At 42.8% G+C, this 20,700-nt stretch overlaps 3 protein-coding genes across 3 annotated transcripts; 1 reads left to right on the forward strand and 2 right to left on the reverse strand.

Moving 5' to 3' along the window:
• Positions 1-9,846: 9,846 nt before the first annotated feature.
• Positions 9,847-10,634, reverse strand: LOC135698268 (NPC intracellular cholesterol transporter 2-like). Its single transcript, XM_065218159.1, has 2 exons — positions 10,323-10,634; positions 9,847-10,266 (listed from the first exon to the last, which is right to left on the reverse strand). Exons 1-2 carry the CDS (start codon positions 10,393-10,395, stop codon positions 9,890-9,892), a joined length of 450 nt encoding a protein of 149 aa, XP_065074231.1. The 5' UTR covers positions 10,396-10,634; the 3' UTR covers positions 9,847-9,889.
• Positions 10,635-10,708: 74 nt separating this feature from the next.
• On the reverse strand, positions 10,709-11,330 carry LOC135698267 (uncharacterized). Its single transcript, XM_065218158.1, has 2 exons — positions 11,108-11,330; positions 10,709-11,042 (listed from the first exon to the last, which is right to left on the reverse strand). Exons 1-2 carry the CDS (start codon positions 11,289-11,291, stop codon positions 10,762-10,764), a joined length of 465 nt encoding a protein of 154 aa, XP_065074230.1. The 5' UTR covers positions 11,292-11,330; the 3' UTR covers positions 10,709-10,761.
• A 1,091-nt stretch (positions 11,331-12,421) lies between these two features.
• LOC135698229 (mite group 2 allergen Gly d 2.02-like) lies at positions 12,422-12,928 on the forward strand. Its single transcript, XM_065218122.1, has 2 exons — positions 12,422-12,494; positions 12,555-12,928. Exons 1-2 carry the CDS (start codon positions 12,425-12,427, stop codon positions 12,926-12,928), a joined length of 444 nt encoding a protein of 147 aa, XP_065074194.1. The 5' UTR covers positions 12,422-12,424.
• The last annotated feature ends 7,772 nt before the right edge of the window (positions 12,929-20,700 follow it).

Consider the following 20,700-nt stretch of genomic DNA (forward strand, 5'->3'; position numbering starts at 1 on the left):
TGCTCTGAGACTGACATATACGAGCGTCAATTTTGACATAAAATTGAGTCATAACAGACGCGAAATTCAACTCAATCAAACGTACTTGGTCAATACTAGACCATTGCAGGAACTTGTGGAGTTTTCGGATAACTGAGGCCTCGATGGGTGATAGCTCAACCTCGAAAGAAAGTTCACAACACTCTTATTCAGTCGAAAAAAAAACCCATTCGTTTCGGCTGTACTGGAAGATTAAGTAGGGCGCAAGTAACAAAAACGAATTTATTCTTCGATCTGTCACCTGGTGGACTGTATATGATGGGAATTCTCCATTTCCTTCTCTGAACTACTCTTATTGGCCAAATGACAACGATTAAGCAAGTTTATTTCGATGTGGTGGTGAAGCTTTGCTTGGGAAGACACCGTTGGCGGCTGGTCGATGAAGATGTTCGTCGTTTTGCACCACACACACACTTGCACTTGTTTTGCGAAAAATAAGGGGGATGGGAACGATGAGATTTCATTTTCAGGAAAGGGGGTTGCACCATAGAGGTAACTCTAAGACCACTGGGTCCCGAAGAAAATCATTATTATTTTTGGCTCACTCAGTACCAGAACAACGGTCCCAAGCAGTCCCAAGCTATTTCACTCACCCCTGCATGTTCTACATGAATCCACACACCCCTGATGTTATCTGTCAAACTTTCATAGTGAATCAAAACAAACATAGTGTAGTAATAGAATTTCAACTAGAATAGGGTACGTTAATCGTTTGCTTGGGACCAATAGGCTACTAAAGTGGTGAGCCAATTTAAAATCGTTAGTTTCGTATTGATTGTTGGTTGCACCGTAACTGTTACATTTTCGTACTATAATAACGAACTTTTCAGTCTCGGAGCACTTAATTTTACATGACGCATTTGTTTACGTCTGATCCTTTATGTCAAAGATGGATTCCATCACGTGTAAAATTAGTTATTTCTAAATGTGCAGCAGAACCACCAGCGAAGGTAAAGCCAAACCCAGTCTCTCTCTCTCAGCATGCATGCTTAAAAAACACCACGGCCGCAACGAATCACCCCCCCCTCCTATCCATAACAAAAATGTATGTATCTTTTGTTAAATAAAAAAAATGTAAATGAGACAATTTGTTGTGTTTGTGCCACAATTTCGCAATAAGAAGACCCTGCATGTAGACCGAATGTGTTATTGTCCCCTTCGTCCCCTTATAGCGAATTCGTTTATTATTCAGTTCCAACCTGGATCGGGTATCAAGATTGGGTCTCCCATTCCGTCTCGCACGCTGAGCCGATCAAGTCGCATCGGTCTCGTTGTACGACACTATCATTTGAGTTTTGAGTTTTTCCCCACGCGAGGGTTTTTTCTCGCCAAAGTTAATTGGCATAGTGTTTAGACGACTAGTGCGCGAGTGAGGAAGCCGTTAATGATATGCCGAGTGCTTTCATTACGGTCCAGCTTTAACCCCGCATCATCGCAACATCATCAGCAAAATCATCACCACTATCGGTACATCACCCCATCGATAGCAACAACGAAAGAGCGTCATATTGCCTACCGAGTCGACCGAGGCACACCAGCATCGAGGTTATTGACTCTGCAGCCGTTGGATCAAACAATTATATCTCTCCAGTCTGCTGCCGCCTCAGTGCGTTAGGTATAAATCGTGTCGTTTGTATTGTTCTCGCCAGTATAGCATCTTCCTTGTTTCCCTGGTCCAATATTAGATTGGTGTTAAATTAGGGTGATCCAAAAATCCAATTTTTTTTTTTCGCTTGATTTTTTTTTTCTTGATTTTTTTTTTTATTATTATTTTTGTATTACTTAGGGTGATCCAAAACTCTGTAAATAGTATATAATCATTTTTTTTTTTTTTATTTTTTTTTTATTTTTTTTTCTTTGCATGTATTACTCGTTAGTAGAGTGAAACTATATATATATATTTTTTTTTCTATTTTTGATATTATTTGAAATTACTGCAATTATTTGTAAAAATTTTTACAAAAAACACCATTGCGGCGATATTTAACCGCAATGGATGAAAATGATAAAGGCGGGGGATGGTCGCTTTCCATCTCAGACGACGAAACTCTTAATTCCACCTCACACGAAAGTCTCGAGGAAGTTGTGGAAATGGAAACCCTTGACGTTCCAGTTGACTCGCTCTCCAGCAAAAATACTGGAGCATATCCCAAGAAAAGGTATCGCCCACAACCCTCTCCCCCACCATCTCCTCCTCGTCCACCTGCACCCCCCACACCATTGCCCCCGAAAACCTCTGCGCTCCCCCGCCTAAAGGCTTACCCAGAAGCCTCGAAAGGCCCATGGGTTGTTTTTTTCCGGCCCAAACAAAAACCTTTGAACATTCCGAGGATCTCTAAGGATCTAACAACACATTTTTCGGCCGTTACCGATATTTTCAAGGTAACACCAATAAAACTGCGCGTTACCGTTGATGACCGGAAGCAGGCTAACCAAATTGTTGCGTGCGAGCTTTTTTCATTGGAATACCGAGTCTACATACCCAGTAGTGAGGTAGAAATTGAAGGAGTGGTCACCGAAGCGAGTTTGACTAGTGATGATTTCTTGGGTCCCGATTCCTTCGGAATCTTTAAAAACCGTGCTCTGCCGAAGGTGAAGATATTGGACTGCCTTCAAATGCAGTCAGTATCCGTAGCAGGCTCCAAAAAAACTTATTCCTTGTCAAACTCGTTTCGTGTGACGTTTTCGGGTTCAGCGTTACCTCACTACGTCGCTATTGGCAAGGTTCGGCTGCCTGTACGCCTGTTTGTACCTCGGGTAATGAACTGCTCGAAATGTAAACAACTTGGTCATACATCGGACTACTGCTCGAACAAACCACGCTGCGATCAGTGTGGCGAGCAACATCAAGAGGGCCCTTGCGGTGCTCCACCAAAATGCGTGTACTGCAAGGAGAGCCTGCATACCCTGACTAACTGCCCGAGGTATAAACAGCAGGGAGAAAAACTTAAGCGGTCTCAGCAAGCTCGCTCCAAGAGAACACTAGCAGAACTCTTGAAGAATACCGCTTCATCTTCTCAGACCACACCAAAAAACAGTAACACGTTCCCCATTTTGCCAGTTGATGATCTAGACTCTGACTCAGAGGGCGGTGAGGGTAGTCCGTTTGTCTTTAAAGGCAATACGAGAAAACGAGCAAAACAACACACCACCGAAAAGCCTCGTAAGGCCACTCGTACGGACCACCCTTCCACCTTGGAAAATTCAAGAGGTAACGGAAATACACCGAAACCCATTCCACCGGGTTTTAAACCTTGTAATTATGACAAGAACTTTCCGTCACTTCCAGGATCATCTAAAACCCCAGATGTCCCAGTTTTTCGGCCAGAAAAGCAGCTGAATAATCAGCAAGAACATGCCCCCATGTTCACGTTTTCTGGTATTGTGGATAGCTTCTTCAGTATATTCAATGTCTCTGACTCAACGAGGAGCATTATTAATTTAGTGCTGCCAATGGTGAAAACTCTTTTGAAGCAACTAGCTTCTAGGTGGTCCTTCCTTGCATCGATCATATCTTTCGATGGATAATTCTCCGAATGAGGTCGGGGATATGATCTCTGTTCTTCAGTGGAACTGTAGAAGTCTTATGCCAAAACTTGACACATTTAAATTTTTAGTTAACAACTCACTTTCTGATGCATTTGCCCTTTGTGAAACATGGCTCTCTTCAGACAACGATCTTGCTTTCCACGATTTCAACATTATTCGCCTTGACCGCGCAGATTCGTATGGAGGGGTGCTTCTGGGGATCAACAAGCTCCATTCCTTCTACAGAATCGATCTGCCTTCGGTGACAGGCATTGAAGTTGTTGCATGTCAGGTTAATATTCGAGGTAAATGCCTCAGTATTGCCTCAGTATATCTTCCACCGCGAACTGCGATTTCTCGTCAAAGTTTCTCGGATATCTGCACGGCTATGCCGGAGCCACGGTTGATCTTGGGAGATTTTAACTCTCACGGTACAGGCTGGGGGGAACTGTACGACGACAACCGCTCAACCTTGATATACGACATGTGCGACTTCTTCAAAATGACAATTCTGAACACCGGGGAAGCAACACGAGTTGCCAAACCTCCAGCAAAAATAAGCAGATTAGACCTCTCACTTTGTTCGAGTTCACTATCGTTGGATTGCTCGTGGAAAGTAATTCAAGATCCCTACGGTAGTGACCATTTGCCAATCAAAATTTCTATTACCAATGGTTCATCTTCTACTCGTTCGGTCGATATCGCGTACGATCTTACAAAAAACATTGACTGGCGAAAATTCGCGACCGCGGTTCTTGATGCCAGCCAATCGGTTGACGTACTTCCTCCGCTGGACGAGTACTCCTTTCTCGCGCGTCTTATCATCGATTCTGCGCTGCGAGTACAGACGAAACGTGTTCCGGGTATTTCCGTCCGCAAGCGACCTCCCACCCCGTGGTGGGATAAGGAATGCACCGACGCGAACAGCGAGAAGTCCGCCGCGTTTAAACGGTTCCGCAAACACGGCAAGGTCGGGGATTTCGAGCGGTACACCGACCTCGAGAAAACTTTTAAGGACTTAATTAAAGCAAAAAAACGCGGTTACTGGCGTCGGTTCGTCGATGGTTTGTCGCGAGAGACTTCCATGAGAACACTCTGGAATGTCGGCAGGAGAATGCGAAACGCGTCATCACCGATTAACGAAGACAAGGAGTACTCGGACAGTTGGATATTCAGCTTCGCGCGGAAAGTTTGCCCGGATTCGGTGTCGGTTCAAACCAACGTTCGTGATCGTCCGTCGGGTAATAACGAAATAGATTCCCCGTTTTCGATGGTGGAATTCTCACTTGCTCTCCTTTCATGTAACAATTCAGCTCCAGGAATGGATAGAATCAAGTTCAACTTGCTTAAAAATCTCCCAGATGTCGCGAAGAGACGCTTGTTGAACTTATTCAATCAATTTCTGGAGCACAACATTGTTCCGGATGACTGGAGGCAAGTAAGAGTTATCGCCATTCGAAAACCCGGTAAACCCGCGTCGGATTATAACTCGTACCGTCCCATCGCGATGCTGTCCTGTATACGGAAATTGTTGGAGAAAATGATTCTTTTTCGTCTAGACAAATGGGTCGAGTCGAATGGTTTACTTTCAGATACGCAATTTGGATTTCGGAGAGGCAAAGGAACGAGCGACTGTCTTGCGTTGCTTTCAACTGAAATTCAACTGGCCTATGCGCAAAAACAGCAAATAGGTTCAGTTTTCTTGGACATTAAGGGGGCTTTTGATTCTGTTTGTATCGATGTCCTTTCGGATAAACTCCACGATAGTGGGCTTTCACCAATTATGAACAACTATTTGAGCAACTTGTTGTCTGAGAAATATATGAGCTTTTCTCATGGAAACTCGACAACTTCACGAATTAGTTACATGGGTCTCCCCCAGGGCTCATGTTTAAGCCCCCTTCTTTATAATTTTTACGTTAAAGACATTGATGGTTGTCTTGATGAAAATTGCTCGCTAAGGCAGCTTGCAGATGACGGCGTTGTGTCCGTTATAGGGCCAAGTGCACCGGACCTGCAAGGACCATTGCAAGATACCTTAGACAATTTGTCTACTTGGGCTATGAAGCTGGGTATCGAATTCTCTCCGGAGAAAACTGAGTTGGTTGTTTTTTCTAGGAAGCATCATCCTGCACAGCTACAGCTTCAACTAAAGGGTAGAACAATCACTCAAAGTATATCTTTCAAGTATTTAGGTGTCTGGTTCGATTCCAAAAGCACATGGGGAAAACATATTGCGTATGTGAAACAAAAATGCCAACAAAGAATCAATTTTCTTCGTACAATCACTGGAACTTGGTGGGGAGCACACCCGGAAGATCTGATCAGGTTGTACCGAACAACCATCTTGTCGGTTCTAGAGTACGGAAGCTTCTGCTTTCAATCCGCGGCGAAAACACATATCCTGAAGCTGCAACGGGTTCAATACCGTTGCCTCCGAATCGCGCTTGGCTGTATGCACTCGACGCATACGATGAGCCTCGAAGTACTTGCGGGTGTTCTCCCACTGACAGATCGTTTCGCGGAACTGTCCTTCCGGTTTCTTATCCGTTGTGAAGTAATGAACCCATTGGTAATAGAAAACTTTGAGAAGCTGCTCGACAGAAATCCTCAAACAAGATTCATGAGTCTCTATTACGAGTACATGACGCTGGAGATTGGCCCTTCTTCATTCAATTCCTCTCGTGTTTGCCTCCAAGACTTTTATAGTTCCTCTGTAAATTTTGATCTGACCATGTTGCAAGAAATCCGTGGAATACCAGATCACCATCGATCGATGGTTGTTCCCTTAATTTTTGCAAACAAGTACCACCATGTTAGTAACAATAAGAGTTTTTTCACAGATGGGTCAACTATAAACGCTTCCACTGGATTTGGAGTATTCAACGAATTTCATAGCGCCTCATATCAACTGCAAAAACCCTGTTCCGTATACGTTGCGGAACTAGCAGCCATATTTTACGCAGTAGAGCAAATTGCCTCACTACCATCTGATCACTATTTTATTTTTACTGATAGCCTTAGCTCGTTGGAGGCTATTCGATCAATGAGGCCGATGAAGCACTCCTCGTATTTCCTGACCGAAATCCGAGCAAAATTGAGTACTTTATCTAACTGCTCCTATACTATCACCTTAGCTTGGGTCCCATCTCATTGCTCAATTCCGGGTAATGAGAAAGCGGACTCGCTAGCTAAGGTGGGCGCTATGGAAGGCGATATTTTTGATCGACAAATCGCCTTTGCGGAATTTTTCTCAATTACCCGTCAGCACGTCCTCACCAACTGGCAACAAAAATGGAATGAGAGTGATCTGGGAAGATGGTTACATTCTATTCTCCCACAGGTGTCGAACAAGCCATGGTTCAAAGGATTGGACATGAGCCGTGACTTTATACGTGTCATATCAAGGCTCATGTCCAATCACTACTCGTTAGACTCGCATTTCTTCCGAATCGGGCTCGCAGGCAGCAATTTGTGCGCTTGTGGTAGTGGCTATCACGATATCGACCACGTGCTTTGGTCATGCACCCTACATTGTGTTGCTAGATCCGAGTTATCCGCATCCCTCAGGGCCCGAGGAAAACATCCTATGCGGCCCGTTAGAGACATCTTGGCGAGCCGAGATCTCGAATATTTTAATTTAATTTATGTGTTTTTAAAACGGATCGATCTGAGGATTTAGTATTTAGTGTCATCTTGTGTTCCCCCAAGTTGTTAGCTGCCCATCGGTGTACCCCCATGTTTGTCTTTTTCGTCAGTTGGTCGCTTAGTTCGAGATAAAAAGCACATTGCTCTCCAAACCTTGTGTTCTCAATCCCTACCCTGCCATCCATTTGTTACAATTTGTTACCCCTAACCTCGAGATAGCCGCGAGTAATCGGCCCCCGCTTTACTAACGTTAGTTTTAAGAAATTTTGTCATCCAAACAATGAATATCGGCTCCGCAAAGCTACGGCAAATGAGCCTGGAAAAATAAACGCAATTAAAAAAAAAAAAAAAGATTATCTGTTTGCTTTCTGACAAACGTCAGTTTGCTCGTGTGTTTTTAAAACCTAGCTCAGGTTGACAAAAATTTCAGTTTCGCACTGGGTTGGAACTGGTATTAACCCCGATAATAAACGAATTCGCTATTAAGCGGGTTGTGAGTCCACCGAACAGCCGGCCTTGAGATATAGGTAAGCGTATCCGGTTCGAGCTAGCCGTTACTTACAATTTGTAGAACTAGTGATATTTTTTCAACATAACTATGTATCCTTCAGAATGCTATTGGGCTTAATGGAACTCGGAATCCAAAATTCGATCAGGACATTGTTTACTATTTTGGGATATCGTATAATACTTTGTTGAATCTGCAGAACTTCAAAATAGAATCTCCAAGATGATCTGGAAAATTTTTACAACCACGTTTGTCCTGCTTATGTGTCTTGTATTGAGATATGTCTTTTTGATCATACTAATACAACATTTAGTTTCGTTATTTGAAGAAACCTCTAACCTTCTTTCTTCATTGGGCCCCCTCGCAGCATTTCCACCACGTGTCTTCATTCGTCGACCGCTTCCTCCCTACTTCCTCTTTGTTTATCCTGCGCGCTTAAGGGCCACCCACATTAGATCCGTTTGCGTTGCGTTGACGTAAATTTGACAGTTAGACAATAGATTTAGCTGTCACTTTGCCGCAACGCGTCCGATCCGGATCTAATGTGCGTGGGCCTTTACTGTAGTTGTACGGGCTGGCGGGGTAGCGAGCACTGGTTTACACGTCCTGGGCCTACGAACTTCACAGTACAGTGGATCTGTACTAAGGCTCTGAACCATTTGGTGGATTATTTTAACTTTTGGTTAAAATTTGACAGATGAAAAGTTATCGATTAACCCTGCTATCCGAGCATGGTTATTTCTGACAGACAAGAAGTTAAATTTTGACAACCGTGGCTCGAAAACCGGTCGATCGACAGCACGGGAATTTTCGAACATAGAAAATAACTTTCGAAATGTCACTTTTAACCACGAGTTAAATTTAACTCGGCAAATGGTTCACAGCCTAAATACAGCTGCTGTCCTTCTATCCGTCACTCTCCTCACACTTTTTACTGTTAGCTATGGTTTCCACTATTAATTTCCGCTTTCGAAAGTTGGTTCACTGTTCAAATTAAATTTAGCTAGCTTGCTATGATCAATCGTTTTTACTGGTGGTCTTACGATCAGTGATTTTTAATTTGGAAGTTGAGTGCCCGTTATCGTCCATTCAAAACGGCCATCTCTATCGCCTTCCAACAGGCAGTTGTTCGTCCATCTGGTTGCGGGTTCTGCAAGTTTAGGTGGGCTAGATTGCTGAGAATACGGTTAAGCTGTGCTATCGTTGCCTACCGGGGAGTTTGACAACGGAGAAAACTGCACAACACTCACGAACACTACCTGTCATTATTTTTCAACAATTTAGGCTGTGAACCATTTCCCGAGTTAAATTTAACTCGTGGTTAAAAGTGACATTTCGAAGGTTATTTTCTATGTTCGAAAATCCCTGTGCTGTCGATCGACCGGTTTTCGAACCACGGTTGTCAAAATTTAACTTCTTGTCTGTCAGAAATAACCATGCTCGGATAGCAGCGTTAATCGATAACTTTCCATCTGTCAAATTTTAACCAAAAGTTAAAATAATCCACCAAATGGTTCAGAGCCTTAATGGGAACTAAAACCGCTAAAACCACGATAATCTAAAAAATTCTCGAAGCAAACACGCTAGCACTTATACCGTCAAAAGTTATGACGCTTTGAAAGTGCGATTCGGGGCATTTTGACCCGAACACCGTAATAAGGTTAAATACTTATTCAACCGAAATTCACTGAAGTACATTTTACAGGAGTTCGACTCGGGGAGTCGGAGTCGAGTACTCGGAGTCGAGGATTTGGAGTCAAGGACTCGGAGATGAGGAGTCGGAGTCGGTTATTTTAAAATCAAATAGATCCATTTAAAACACACATTCATACAAATTTACTACACTATCTGATGGATCAAGCTACCTCTACCTTATTGACTAGCATTGCACTGACAAAATTCAACATTTAATGTTCATTACTCATCCTTAATGAACAACAAACGATCATTTTTACTAAACGCAGCCTTGCTCACCTGTCAAATTTTCTTCAGATTGACAAATCGGCACTTTCCAATTGTTCCAAATCTTGAATAATTCATCAATTATTAGAAAATCTGTTATAGAAACAATAATTTACCATTATCTAGATACATTTCCATTGCAAAAAACTCATCAAATAGTTATAGAATAAACCTTATTTATTGAATCAACATAGCACGCACTTCTCACACCACCTTAGCCTGTACGCTGAAGCAGCTCACAATCTGATCGTCCTGATCGACCAGCCGTAGTTCCACATCCACCGCCAACGCTGGATAAGCCTTCTCGACGGGCAACCTCAGCTCGTACCGCACATCTTCCCCAGCCGACAGTGGACAACGGGAGCCCTGCAACCATTCGCAAGCGTCCTGCCGATCCGGTGGCATAATGAAGGGCACCGTCACTCCCAGAGCCGTAGCATAGACATCCGGTCGCAGCCTGGCCACCTCTTCTCCGGTGCTGAAGTCCACGAAGGCCACCGCATCCTCACCTCGTTTCAATTCGCACGGCAGTTTCTGGCATCCCTGGATATCAACGGCGACTGGCAACGATCCGGCCTTACCTGAAAAATGACGTGGTTAGGAAGAATTCGCAAGCTGCAGTGGTCGGCTATCTCACATTCCTTGACGGGGACTACGTCGGCGAACACTAGCGGAAGAACCGCCACCACAACTAGTAGACACTTGTTCATCTTGCTACGTGATTCCACCGTCAACTAACAGTGATGTACGACAATCATACGGATGGCTTTAAATAGTTTGCCGTCTAACAAGCCGACCGAGTTGATAAAACTAAGTTGCAAGACTCGTTCACGCCCATTTAGTGCCACTATCAGGTGCGGGAAAATCTCCCCTTCAAAACTGCATTCCCCTTGACTTTTATGAGCGCACGCTGATAACAAGATAACTATCTCAAGTGCCACCGGGTTGAACAGGTGTTCGCTACTAACCAGACTACTGAGTAAACACCGTCATCGATGACCAAATTCTGAGAACACAATTAACTTTGATGCGCCTTACAAACTAATCACATTCTAATTTATTCCAGTCTTGAAAAGTTACGCCGACACAACCTTCGTATCCACGACGAAGCACGACTGCACGTGGTTGTAGTTGTCAACCAGGCTAATTTCCAGCTTCAGATCCGGAACCTCCGGGTAGAGGAAGCTCACGTTAAAGTTCAGATGGTACTCGACGTCCTCGCTGTAGTCGATCGGGCACCGGGTGTTCACCAACCAGTTGCAAGTGTTGGCCTTATCCGATGGAAGCGGGTACGGCAGGTTGATTTCGTTCCCAACCGTTGACATAACCTTGGTGGTGAGACCTTCGAAGCTGGACACTGTCGGACACAGAACCCGTATTAGGCTAGTTCGCTTCGTTAACTGTGAATGTTAGAATACTCACAGGCGGTGAATTCCATCCACATATTGACATCCTGTCCGCGGATCAGCTTGCAGGGCATGTTTTCGCACCCCTCGATGCGAACCCAGTTCGGATGCGGGAGTCCTCCCAGGCAAGGATGCGTATGGAGGTCTTGGGCCGAGGCGACCGCCAATAGAAGCACTACCAGAGCTAGAGAGCGATACATTTTGATGATTTTTTTTTTCTGAATCTGTTGAAGCAGCAGATGACTGACCTCGTCAATTCCGAACCCGAGGTTATATAGCGACAGGAGTGACCACATTTGGTCTTATCGCAATGCAATGCGATCGGTATCTTCTGGTTGACCAGGTGTGCCAAAATTATCCGCGACTCACCGTCACCGGCTAGATCCGACTGTCCGTCTCGATATGTGTGTCATTATCGGGGGCATTCGAGGTGTTATGATTTATTGACTTGCATTGCCCATGCGGAACGATTTTCAAAGGCGCAATTTTATCAGAGACGCGGATTGAGCTGTGGAGGTGGAGGATTCTCGAATGTTGTTAGAAGCTGTTTTTGATCAATCATGACCGTTTGGGTTGGAGATGATTGATATTATTTCAGCGTCGGAAAAACTTTTCCTAGACCATGCGAGATCAAGACCGTAGTTGGGACTATTTCTGTTCACACATGCTATTCAATTACTCGGTGCCGACCTGCCATCCTCTCTGTGGAGGCTCCACGGTTTGATCCAATTTCGCCTCCACATGGAACCATGAGGGAAGGCCGAAGTAGGAGGTAAAGTACCAACGACGTCAATGTGGATGTTATGACTGCTGGTAATATTGGAAAATTTCACTGCCTGTTTACGACCAAGCGCGAGTTAAGTTCCACACTATGTGTGCTCTAAGTTCTGCCGCTAGTTTTGAACAGAAATAACAAACAAATTCGCTTTACCAGTGAAATGCGATAAGCATATTTGGATGAGTTAGTGACCTGGAAAAATTTTCACTACTGTTTACTGTTTGTTTACTGTCTGGACAGTAAGAGATACGGAAGAGCTATCGAAATTTGTTGATCAACATTTCCGTTTCGCTTGTTAAGTGTGATAAGGTGGGGAGTGTTTTTCACACACATACCAGCATACGTGTTTTCAACTATTTCACACGGCGCCAAAACTTTATGACGACCCAAGTGATTTAAAGTTCATTTATCACATCACTCGCCGACTTTCCGGTAAAAGCTACTGTTGATTATCCCACGTGCGATAGATATAAATGCGACTGCCAAAGGTGGACAAAATTGTTAGTTTCTCAGAAGTCAACGACTCGTATAAGGCAGAAGATCCAAGTAGCCAAGATGTTCAAGTTCTTGCTCGTTGCCGCTTTGGTGCCAGCCATGGCCATGGCTACCATCAGCTTCAGTGCCTGTAAGTTATCCTTTAGTCGTTACCATAGTGACTTGTTTTGATTGTTATTTTTCCCTTTAGGTCCGAACGGAGTTCCTGCGCCAACCAGCCTAACCGTGAACGACTGCACCGGAAACGTATGCATCCTGGTTGCCGGACAACCGCTGTATGCCCTGGCCAGTGGAATCGTCAGTCCGATCGGAAGCAGCTCTGTTACAGCTAGCATAGGGGCCCGCGTTTCCGGTGTAGGCCCTGCTTACCAAATCCCAATTGTCAACACTGGTGGAATTATCGGCGGAGGCCCCGTTGTTGCCGGAGTTCCATTCGATTACGCTGTGATTGAAAATTCCGTGGCAGTTCCTGCTCGGGGCGTCTTTGGCCAGCTGCAGGTCGATCTGATCGGTGATGGTGGCATTACTCTGGCTTGCGTCCGTTTCAATGCTGAAATTCTGTAAATGGGTGGTTGTTTTAATTCGATGAGAATGAATGTCTGAAGAGAAATAAATGTATGTTGGGAAGATAATTATTTCCAATAAATACCTATATTTATATATAAAACATTAATTTTAGTCATTCAGTGAACAACCACATGAACCAGGTCCAGGTTTTCGAATCCGTTTAAGAATGTTCGAAGGGAAATCAATATAAACGACGATGATTGCTGGAATACTTCAGAGTAGCTAGATGTTTTCTCAATAATGGAAAGTGCCATACATTCAAGATATCGCGTTCTGGAAAGTAAGCGTATGCGATATGAGATTTTTTAAGCTCTATACAAAACGAAACGAATTTTTGTTCAACAAACATAGGGTTACGGGATGTAATGTCAACCTAACCCCTCACTTCGACCTATCAAACAAATAACTCATGCATTCAGCAATAATACACAATAGTAATCAAAACTGATATTCACAATCTATTAAAATAATGTGGTTCGCTGTAATAGAATTTTCTTAGTCTGTGAACCATTTCGAGCTAAATTAAACTCGTGGTTAAAAGTGACGTTTCGAAAGTTATTTTCTATGTTCGAAAATCCCTGTGCTGTCGATCGACCGGTTTCCGAGAAGAACTCAGCCACGGTTGTCAACATTTAACTTCTTGTCTGTCAGAAATAACCACGCTCGGATAGCAGAGTTTATCGATAACTTTCCATCTGTCAAATTTTAACCACAAGTTAAAATAATCCACCAAATGGTTCAGAGCCTTAGAAGCTTGTGCCATCAGCCACCAGATGGGCTAGTAGTTTTGTTTTGATTTCAACAAAGTTGATTTTGTGTCCAACGATCTTTGACAGTGTGCAAAGAGTGTATCATTTCTAGATAGAGCTGGAATTAGGGCGTAACAGCTTTTGTAAACAATGACTTCTCTCGATGATATCTCGGAAGTCATGGCTCGCCCTGGCAAAACGACATCACCATCGAGTAGAGGAAGACTTCTCCTACCCGTTGGATATGTTGGTTTGTGTAGGCGTGCCTTGAACTACGAGAAATCAACAAGAGAAGTCATTGTTTACAAAGGCTGTTACGCCCTAATTCTAGCTCTATCTAGATTTGGTCATTTTCTATGCATTTCAGTTTTGAGTATATAGATAGAATCAAAACATTCTAGTACATTTGATGAAAATGCCAGTACAGTCCAATAGTAGTGTTGCCATGTGGTACACTGAAAAATTGCAATATCAGGTTCTGGTAACTGACTGGGCATTGGCGTGCACAGGGTGGGGCAAGGTGGGGCAGTTGCCCCACCTTTTATAAATAAATATATTGCCTGAAAATTGCACCACAAAGGTGCATGAAGGGACAAACTTCAATGAAATTTTTTGGTTAATAAATTGCACCACATTCCTGGTGTAATTTTTTTTTTTCAATGTTGTTCATGGAGGGTTAAAAGAAAAGGGTAAATTTAAGGTTGAAAAAAATCACCTTCGTGAAGTAAATTCGAAGAAAAAGCTTTTAATTGAATATTTCTGGTGTAAAAACATCTAACTAATCAAAATGAATAACTCTGGTTCTAAAATTGAATCGCGCTAAAAATTTGGAGGTGCACATTTATCTGAAAAATTTCTGGTGGAAAGTTCGCAACACTGTGGTGAATGTAATAGCAAGATTTATTAATTTTTCTGGTGCATAATTTGCATCGTTCTGATGAATGCAAGCTTAATTGAAAATGTATGGTGGAAAATTGAAGAGGCAAAGCCTGAAGGTGCATGGTGAAACAAACTTCACTGACAATTTTTGGTGCACCGTTCTGGTGAATGGAGGAGCATGCTCTATTGAAAATTTCTGGTGCATATTTGCACCGCTCTAATTAGGGGCTGTCCATAAACTACGTAGACAGTTTAGGGGGGGGGGTTGACAATTATCCACGGCCCATACAAATTTTAAAAATTTTGTATGGACAATTGTCTACGCAGTGGGAAGGGGGGGGGGGGTCAAAAATCCCAAAAAACTGTCTACGTAGTTTATGAACAGGCCCTTAATGAAATGAACAGAAAATTTCTGGTGGAAAACTTGCACTAGCCTGGTAAATGAAGGCACAAGCTTTATTTAAAATTAAGCTAAATTATAAATTTCTGGTGGAAAATCTGCACCGTTCTGGTGAACGGATGGGCAAGCTTTTCGGATTTTTTTTTGTTTTTAAATTTGCATTCTTTTGCTGAATAGAGAAACAAATTTTTATAATAATTTCTCGTGTAACATATGCATCATTCTGATAATTGGAGGGAAGCTGCTTTACTGAAAATTTATGTTTAAAAAATCCGAAAATAGGGGCAAACTTTATTTGGTGGAAAACCTGCAACATTCTGATGATACGAGAAGCCAGCTATATTTAAAATGTTTGGTGGAAAATGGAAAAAGGAAATCTGCTCCAATCAGAAGATTGGAGAAGCAAATTGTATTGAACATTAACGGTGGAAAATTTGCATCGTTCTGGTCAGTTGAAATTTTCTGGTGTAAAATTCTCTGGTGGCAAGTTTGTATTGTTTGCGTTCAGAGAAAAAAAAATTCTTAAATATTCAGAGAAGAACCTCAAGGATATTGAATTCTTAGGACAGTTCCAAAATATTTCTGGGAAGAAATCAAAGAAAATTCTACGGATAATTTCTAGTGCATCCTGCAGATAGTTCTAAGATAAATTTCGAAAATAATATCGAGAAAATAAAATTTTGAGTGAAATTCTAAAGGGATTTTACGCAAAAGTTCAAGCGAATTCCGAGGATAATTTCTAGTTCATTCCGGGAAAAAATTCTGAAACTCTAAAGGAATTTGAGTTCTAAAGTGTTCTGAGAAAAAATCTTTAAGAGTTCTAAGCGTAATTCCAGTGGACTTCTGAGATGAATTTCAAAAGAGCTCATAGAGTTCTAAAAATTTCGAAAAAAAAACTGAGGATGGACTTTTTCGCAACTGTACAAAGATTAAAGACAGCTTTTGGATTCCCTAATTGAAAAGTGGGTATTAGTTTGCCATTGAACCTTGGTATATTTTTGTCTTACTAAGAATTAGTCTAAGAATCTTCTCTAATTTTTTTTGTCATTTGTTACCATTGTTAAAAAGCTACACCTGTTTATGTGCAATAAATTCGGGATTGTCCTTTATATCATCTTTAAAACATGTTGAATGTTCGGCTTCATTTCCTGTCACCCCGACTAGCGGTACTTGGGACAGGGTTGACATGCTCAATCCTTCGCACAATTCGTCATTCCGTTAACAATCGTTCCAATCGTTACATATTTTTTAAACCTTTTTAATGAACCTATTAGCCTTGGCATTTAGGTCAAAATTTGAAAAAAATTAGAACTACCATTTTTGCTGATGACCAAGTTCAACGTACTCGCAACGGTAATAGTAAAGTGTAACTAAAACAGCATATAAAACTTCGTACAGACTATGGCTTACATCATGTAATAACCTTGCAATGTGCACTCATACATAGGATTTCCAGTGAAAACTATATGTATGAGTGCTCATTGCAAGACATGTATGAGTTGGCGATTGTCATCAGGTATATTGATCGACCGACGGAAACATTCGTGGGTGTGAGACGGGTGTTGAAAACAGACGCGACGACCATCTTCAATACTAAAGCTGAGGTCCTGACAGCGATGCAGATTTCTTGGGAGCAGGTGATGGCAGTATATTTTGACGGTGCCAGCCCAATGGCTAGCAGCACTGCTGGAGTACAAGCCAAGTGCAAGGACGAAAACAGCAATATACTATTATTAGGAGCTTTGAGTTGGTTTATTTCCTTTGAATTCCGTTATAAAGGGTGATACGGTCAAAATTTGGTCAATATCAACTTGACGTATTTCTTTCAATTTTGCATTTAAAAAACCTGAACACCCCTCATTTTGAAGGTGTGTGTGTGTAGAATGTTGCTCCTATTTTGATTTTGGAATTCACTCTTCAGTTGTCAAAATGCCGTCCAAGCAAGAAGAGCAGCGTATCAAAATTTTGCTCGCGCATCGCGAAAATCCGAGCTACTCGCACGCAAAGTTGGCAAAATCGCTAAAAGTTGCCAAATCAACCGTTACAAATGTAATTAAAGTGTTTGGGGAACGTTTGTCGACAGCCAGGAAGTCTGGATCGGGGGGAAATCGAAAACCGGAAGCCGCTGAGACGACAAAGAGAGTTGCCGGTAGTTTCAAGCGAAACCCTAACCTCTCTCTCCGAGATGCCGCAAATAAGCTGGGTGTATCGTCTACAACCGTGCATCGAGCCAAAAAACGAGCCGGACTATCGACTTACAAGAAGGTAGTGACTCCAAATCGCGATGATAAACAAAATACGACGGCCAAAGCGCGATCCCGGAGGCTGTACACGACGATGCTGACGAAGTTTGACTGCGTGGTAATGGACGACGAAACCTACGTCAAAGCCGACTACAAGCAGCTTCCGGGACAGGAGTTTTATACGGCAAAAGGAAGGGGAAAGGTAGCAGATGTTTTCAAGCACATGAAACTGTCAAAGTTCGCAAAGAAATATCTGGTTTGGCAAGCCATCTGTACCTGTGGCTTGAAAAGCAGCATTTTCATAGATTCCGGGACTGTCAACCAAGAAATTTACGTGAAAGAGTGTTTGAATAAACGTCTGCTGCCTTTCCTGAAGAAACACGGTTGTTCCGTACTGTTTTGGCCGGATTTGGCATCTTGCCATTACGGTAAAAAGGCCATGGAGTGGTACGCCGCCAACAACGTGCAGGTGGTTCCCAAGGACAAGAACCCTCCCAACACGCCAGAGCTCCGCCCAATTGAGAAATACTGGGCTATTGTCAAGCGGAACCTAAAGAAGACCAAAAAACTGCTAAGGGCGAGCAGCAGTTCAAGGCAAACTGGCTTTCTGCGGCGAAGAAGGTGGACAAGGTGGCTGTACAAAATCTGATGGCAGGGGTCAAGCGTAAGGCCCGGCAATTCGGATTTGGAAAAGCGGAAGCCTAACTGAATATTTTTCCTGAATTTTATACTAATTGAACTTGAAAAAGAAATTTAATTTGATTTTTTAAATAAACGATTTCACCGATTTACACGCGTTTTCCCTTGACCAAATTTTGACCGTATCACCCTTTAATTGCTTAACTTTTGACAGATACGCGTATTTCGTCTACTACTTGCAGACTTCATCAGTGCCAAGTACTCAACACCACTGATCAAGATTGGATTTATCAAGAGCAATATACTGTTTGTTCACTGCTATGCGCACTGTTTGAACCATGTACTTGTCGACGCATTGTGCATGCGAAAGGAGAATGCGAGTCTTATTGATCATTCATGTCGGTTTGGCGGTGCTATCACCACCATCTGACGTGACTTTAGCTCAATCCAACCACCAAGGCAACAACATTGCAGCAAATGTATCATTTCGGTTAAAGACCTACTATCACAACCATTTGACGAACCGATCATCATCGACATCGTCTCTGGAATTAAATTACCAATTTCCATTGGCTGTCTGAAAGCAATTTGCATTGAAGAAGATGAAGCACCACCGGAGTAAAAAATAAATAAAATTAGCTAAATTGAACAGTAGGGAAACAGTGGTGGGTGGACAGCACCATCTCCTACGCACTTTGGAGTACTCACCATCCCCAGATTAAATGCACCATAAAACAAACAATTGCCCCTCCTTCACAAGATTCCTGTGCACGCTAGTGGTTGGTGTAGAACTGATGGACGAGAGCAAATCTTTCAGCTCCATCTCATGTTCGGTATTCCACTCCCATTTAGCACCATGGTGAGTTAGTTTACGCAAGTTGATTGTTCGTTTCGATAAGTTAGGGATGTATTTGGCAAGATACTTGAAAAGGCCCAACAACCTGGCAACATCTGCAATACACGAAGGTTTAGGCATAAGTGTAATTGCCCTAATATCCTTATCTACAGGATGCATTTCCCCACAGCCAATAATACTTCCCATAAACGTTACCTTATTTTGACGATATTGTAACTTATCAGCATTGAACTTAATGTTATTGCCACGAGCTCGCTCAATGACCTGAGCTAAGGCTCTGTCATGCTCGTTTTCATCCTTACCTGCAATCAACACATCATCGAAATATTTAAACTACAACACCTGGAATATCGCCAAAAATTTGCACCATCCTTCGCTGAAACATTTCAGGCGCAATATTCAAACCAAATGGAACACGATTCCATCGGTATCGCCCAAATGGCGTCATGAATGTTGTCAAATCCGAACTTTTGCGATCCAATTCCATTTGCCAGAACCCACTACTCAAGTCAACAACAGAAAAGACTTGTTTCCCGGATAAACGACTATACAAATCTTCTTGAGTAGGGATGAGAAAATGTTCACGTTTAATACATTTGTTTAGAGGTTATTACTTACCCAATCAGTTGGGTAATCAACAGGAGAAATCACACCTTCCTCTTTCAAACGGCTCAGTTCCAACTTCAATCGATCATGAAGTGCCAACGGGAAACGCTTTCGATAATGCAACGACGGAACAGAGTTCTCTTTCAAAACGATAGAAGATTTTCCAGGAAATTTACCCAATCCCTCAAAAATGTCACGAAAACATTCTACGAATGGTTGAATTTCATTAGGAAACTCCGAACGACCTTCTACCGCACTAAGACGCTTGATCAACCCAAACTCAATGCAAGACTGTAAACCAAGCAAAGGTTCAAACGTATGATCGACGACGAGGAACGAAGCACCATACGAACGATTACTGGAAGAATCAACGCAGACCAGCTTTACCTTTCCATGTATTTTTATTTTATTCGAACTGTAATCGAGAATCAGAGCATCACGGAAATCATCAATGGGAAGGCGAAGTTTTTTAACAATCTGAACGGGAATACAATTTACATCGGAACCTGTATCCAGCTTGAACTGAACAGTCTCATCATTGATCCGGAAAACCTTTCTCCATGGCCGGGATCCCTCAAAGCGACCACTCACAGTATTGGAACTCACTCTATAAGAATTTCCAACAATTCTGTTATGTTCTACCGCGCATGCATCGTCTACCTGATCTAAGCCTAACAACTTACCAGCGTCGCTCCAGTTGATCGAATGTACCGTTTTATCATTCCTTCCCTCTTGTCTCGATGACTGCTGGTTGCTTCTCGGTTGCTTCGTCGTCGTCTTCTTCTTGCGGCAACACTTGCTGTAGTGGCCGATTTCCCCGCACGAATGACACTCAACATTCAATGCCGGACAGATCCTCCGATGATTCTGACTGAACTGCCTTCCACAATTGTAGCAACGATTACGTGTGACAGCATCCACGATTTTGACATCCAAATCAGTCTCCTCCTTCTTCGAAACCAGCTTCACTTCCAAAAGATTTTCCTTCCGATCCAATAGTTGTTTATTCTCCGATGCGGCTTCAAAAATCTTGCACGTTTCGATTATCTTCGACAGCGGGTCGTCTTTGCCATCCAAAAGTTTCAGCTGCAACTTCTTATCTTGAATCCCAATAATGATCCTGTCACGTAGCATACGGTCACTGAAGGATGTCTGACAGGTGGCACAATTGAACTCGCAGTACTGAACTTGTGTTCTCAATTCGGTCTCGAACTCCGCAAACTTCTGCTTTTCCTTTTGTGCGATGGAATTGAACTTGAAGGCTTCCATGGCAATGTTTTTACGTGGGAGGCAATACTCATCAAACGCTGCGATGATCTCCGCGAGTGTATGTGTAGCTGCCTGATCCTGAGCGTCCTCGAATCTCTCTTCAGCCCCTTCAGCACCACCATCACCTG

This window comes from Ochlerotatus camptorhynchus, unplaced genomic scaffold, assembly GCF_037179485.1.
Source record: "Ochlerotatus camptorhynchus isolate MF236.1 unplaced genomic scaffold, CSIRO-AGI_Acam_v1.1 ptg000084l, whole genome shotgun sequence".
In the NCBI taxonomy this organism is placed as follows: domain Eukaryota; kingdom Metazoa; phylum Arthropoda; class Insecta; order Diptera; family Culicidae; genus Ochlerotatus; species Ochlerotatus camptorhynchus.